This window comes from Amaranthus tricolor, chromosome 14 (genome assembly GCF_026212465.1).
Source record: "Amaranthus tricolor cultivar Red isolate AtriRed21 chromosome 14, ASM2621246v1, whole genome shotgun sequence".
NCBI classification, from domain to species: domain Eukaryota; kingdom Viridiplantae; phylum Streptophyta; class Magnoliopsida; order Caryophyllales; family Amaranthaceae; genus Amaranthus; species Amaranthus tricolor.
This window is the reverse complement of record NC_080060.1, coordinates 17,519,922-17,524,412: the sequence shown is the minus strand read 5'-3', so window position 1 is coordinate 17,524,412 and position 4,491 is coordinate 17,519,922. Positions and strand designations below refer to the sequence as shown.

Genomic DNA, 4,491 nt, shown 5'->3' with positions numbered 1-4,491 from the left:
ATATATGTATATATATATATATATATGTATATTATATATATATATATATATATATATATATATATGTATATGTATATATATATATATGTATATTATATATATATATATAATATTATATATATATATTTATATATATATATAATATATATATGTATATGTATATATATGTATATGTATATATATATATATGTAATATATATATATATATGTATGTATATATATATATAGTTATATATATATATGTATATATATATATATATATATATATATATATCTATATATATATTATATATATATATATATATATATGATATGTATGTATGTAATGTATGTATGTATGTATGTATGTATGAGTATGTATGTAAGTATACTATATATAAATATATATCTATTATATATAAACTACTATACTATATATATATTAAAATATATATATCATCTATATATATATATATATATATACTATATTAGTATATATATGTCTATATATGTATATAGATGTATATATATGTAATATGTATATATATGTATATAGATGTATATATATGTATATAGATGTATATATATATATATATATATATATATATATATATATATATATATATATATATATATATATATGTATATATATGTATATATATGTATATATATGTATATATATGTATATAGATGTATATATATATATATATATATATATATATATATATATATATATATATATATATATATATATATATATATATATATAGATTTCTATATGTATATATATATATATATATGTATATAGATATCTATATGTATATATATATATATATGTATATATATATGTATATATATATATATGTATATATGTATATATGTATGTATATATGTATATATGTATGTATATATGTATATATGTATATATATATATATGTATATATATATATATATATGTATATATATATATATATATATGTATATATATATATGTATAATATATATATATGTATATATATATATATATGTATATATATATATATATGTATATATATATATATATATATATATATATATATATATTATGGGTGTTTAGAAAAAGAAAAATAAGAAGCCTTCTACACCATTAATTTCTAGAACATAAAAAATTTAAGATCATGATAAATCTAAGTAACTAAAAGTAGTTCTTTCAATGGCGAACATAGGGATAGGGGCATGTGGTGGTTGGATAAGAACTGAGAAAAGTGGATTTATGTTTTTTTTTAATATTTCATACTTTTTGGTCAAATTATACTTTGGTGGAATTTTCTGAAGAAATAAAAACAAAAGTTAAACATTCCTATTAATTTTTCCTCTAATTAAGAGAGTTAAGTTTGAATTACATTAATCAATATAACTAAACCTTATTTCATTTATTTTTTCTATTTTCGTAGTAAATACAAAATAAATAGCTCATAACCAAAAAGTTTAGAATTGAAACATGAAAAAAAATTTAGATTCAATGTTCAAAACCCTAAAATAAAAATAAAAAACTCTGAACAGGTTAAGCGGGTCTTAATCTGATCAACTTGATCTTTACAAATCAAATCAGAATTGTGATTTTCGACCAATTAAATAAAAGGGTTAAGTTTGGGTAATGAATTTACGTTTTATTTTTATATGACCTGAACCCAAACTAGTTTCAATGTGATAAGCCAACACAAGTTTTAATTTTGATCCAACCCGAAGCACTAAATCCGAGACCAATCCAATACACCAAACGAACATCTATAGTGAATAATTGTTTTATTCAAAAGAAAAAGATAAGAAATGAGAAGATATAACCAAATAAAACCCCACAAATACAAAAATCATGTGGCCAGACTTTCACAAGATCAAACACACATTCTTTCTATCTCTCTTTAGTCTCTCATCCCCTGTTACAACCTGCATTAGACTGTTGCAATGGCATCTTGTTCGTTAGTACCCCCAAGTTTTCAAGGTGCCCACCTCCAGAAATCACAATTTCTTGGCCAAAACCACATCAAACTATCAACTCTAAGATCAATTTCCACTTCATGTCCTAAAACAATCTCAACTAAACCCATAGTTTCTGCTAAATTTGACTTGTACCAGATCATGGGTGGCAGAGGATTATGCAATGGTGAGGCAGGTCTCAAAGAAGAGCTTAAGAAAGACACTCAAACCCCACCAAAAACGAGTGACGGAAATGAAGAGGAAGAATTGGATAACAACGCATTCGCAGCCTCAAACATTCAAGAGATAGTACCTGAAGATGGATTTGAGAAGGAACTCTTGGGCTTAACTGGTGGATTTCCCGGAGGTGAAAAGGGACTTAAGAGCTTCATTGAAAAAAACCCACCTCCTCCTAAGACAAAATCAAAACGCAATGATGATTTGAAGATGGTTTTGAGCTCGAAGAAACCAAAACCACCAACATTGCCATTGGTGTTGCCGGGGATGATCGCTGTTGTAAAGAATCCAAACAATCCATACTATATGTATTGTGGTATTGTGCAGAGGATTACTGATGGAAAGGCAGGAGTGCTCTTTGAAGGAGGGAATTGGGATAGGCTTATTACCTTCAGGCTTGAAGAGCTTGAGAGAAGGGAGAAAGGTCCTCCAATGACGAACCCAAAGTCGGTTGTGCTAGAGCCTTTGATTGAGAAGCTTGAAAGCCAATCAACAAGCTAGGTCGAAGAGTTTAGTAAGTTTTCAGAGTGTTCACTTTACTTTTGTTTGTTCTGTACAGATCAAAAGTTAGAACTTAAATCATCTCAAATTCGTATTCATATTTTCCTTTCATTCTTTTTAAGCTAACTAACCAAACCATAGTGCAAAAATGTGGTAACAGTTACAATCGCGGTAACAGCATAGTGATGGTAACGGAGTGATGTGGTTAGCATGATGCCAAATAGATAATCCTTAAAACAGTCCAAAATGCAGTTTTTTACCCCTTTACAACGCGGTAATATTTATTACTTTTTTAGACCTTTAGAACAGACGATGCGATGTAATGCAGCCTTGTTTTTGCACTATGAACCACATATTATGCATAGAAGCATAGAAGCATGAACAGTTCAATGACATAAAAGATAATTTAGTTTGGTATAATACTAAAAATAGGTGTAATTAATTATTGTACATAGCAATGCATCTCAAAAGTTGAAGAATGCAATCATGGTATGACTTCATTCAGTATAGAGAAGTATGAAGTAGTCACAATATTGTCAGGTATACATCAGCTGGTGAAACCATGTTTCTGATGTATTTTGACCAAATTTCCACGCAGTTATGCTGCTTTTCTTACTGCTGTTAAAATGCAGCAACAATATTTCATACCCAAAACCAATTTACCAAAGTGTTATTACAAGGAATTGTGTAGCGATTGACAATTTCAATAAATTTAGATGCATCCACCCAACTGCAAAGTAAAAAAGGCATGATAAATAGTTGGTAGTTTAAAGTCCGAGGTAAAAATGTAGAATAGTTCTAAGAGATATTGCAGTACCAATATAGCCTCAATCTCATCGTTTAAGACGGGTGTTCGCTTGGGCTGATCAGAAGCCTTCCCAGAGGCAGAGAAGGAGGTGTGTCCAGAAGCGGACCTTGATAGGAATGCCTTCAAAGCATCATCTTCTGAAACAGAAGAAGAATCTGGCAAATAGAGATGTCAGGAAAGGAACCTAATCAATAATTTTAAAAGCCCAAAAAAGAAAACAACCATCAATTCGTACGTAACATAGTAGAAACAATTGCTTATGCTGACGCTCAGGTTACAAATAGCACAATGTGGAGGATCCTATTATCAGAGACAACTTACTAAATTTTTAATGATTTCTGTACCAAAATTTGAAAAAAAGAGTGATTTAGACCAATCTCGAGCAAGATGGTAGATACGTTCTAGATCATGATAAGGGTTTAATACATGAAGTTATAGACATGACATTCAGAAAGAGAAAAATTATAGATCAAACCATCAAAATTAGACTTGAAACAGAAACTGGATTTTATAGCTTAACAAGAGAGTTTATAACTACGATACTTGGACTCTTCAATTTAACGCACATATCATGTGACATCCTCGACAATCCAGTGTCATTAGTACAGTTTTGGCTAAACTAACCAAAACATTTCACGAAACAGTCTAGTCTAACACTGAACACACACCCGCGTTCCAAACAAATACCCGAGCCTAAATAAGATAGACTACAACATGCGATTTCCTTCAAATTTTGTTTTCTTCTTTTTTAATTTAATTCATGGGTCCATCAAGAAAACGAATGAATTCAAAACTTCTTCCAGAGTTGACAGTGACAGTTCAATTCAAACAAAGGTTAATAATCCATTGGTTAAGGCCTAAAGGCTGAACCACAAACCTCAAAGACTCCCCTCCTCTCTCTTCTCTCCAACATGCAAATAAAGACAATGACCCATTGAAGCTCCTATCAAATGCCAAATCCAATGAACTTGTAAATGAATGCCTTTCCCAAAAGAAGGCAAATTTTAGAA

The 4,491-nt window shown here is 28.7% G+C and overlaps 1 protein-coding gene across 1 annotated transcript; it reads left to right on the top strand.

Moving 5' to 3' along the window:
• The first annotated feature begins 1,923 nt into the window (after positions 1-1,923).
• Positions 1,924-2,771, top strand: LOC130799582 (NAD(P)H-quinone oxidoreductase subunit S, chloroplastic). The gene has a single exon (XM_057662722.1). It carries the CDS (start codon positions 1,924-1,926, stop codon positions 2,671-2,673), a length of 750 nt encoding a protein of 249 aa, XP_057518705.1. The 3' UTR covers positions 2,674-2,771.
• Positions 2,772-4,491: the final 1,720 nt, after the last annotated feature.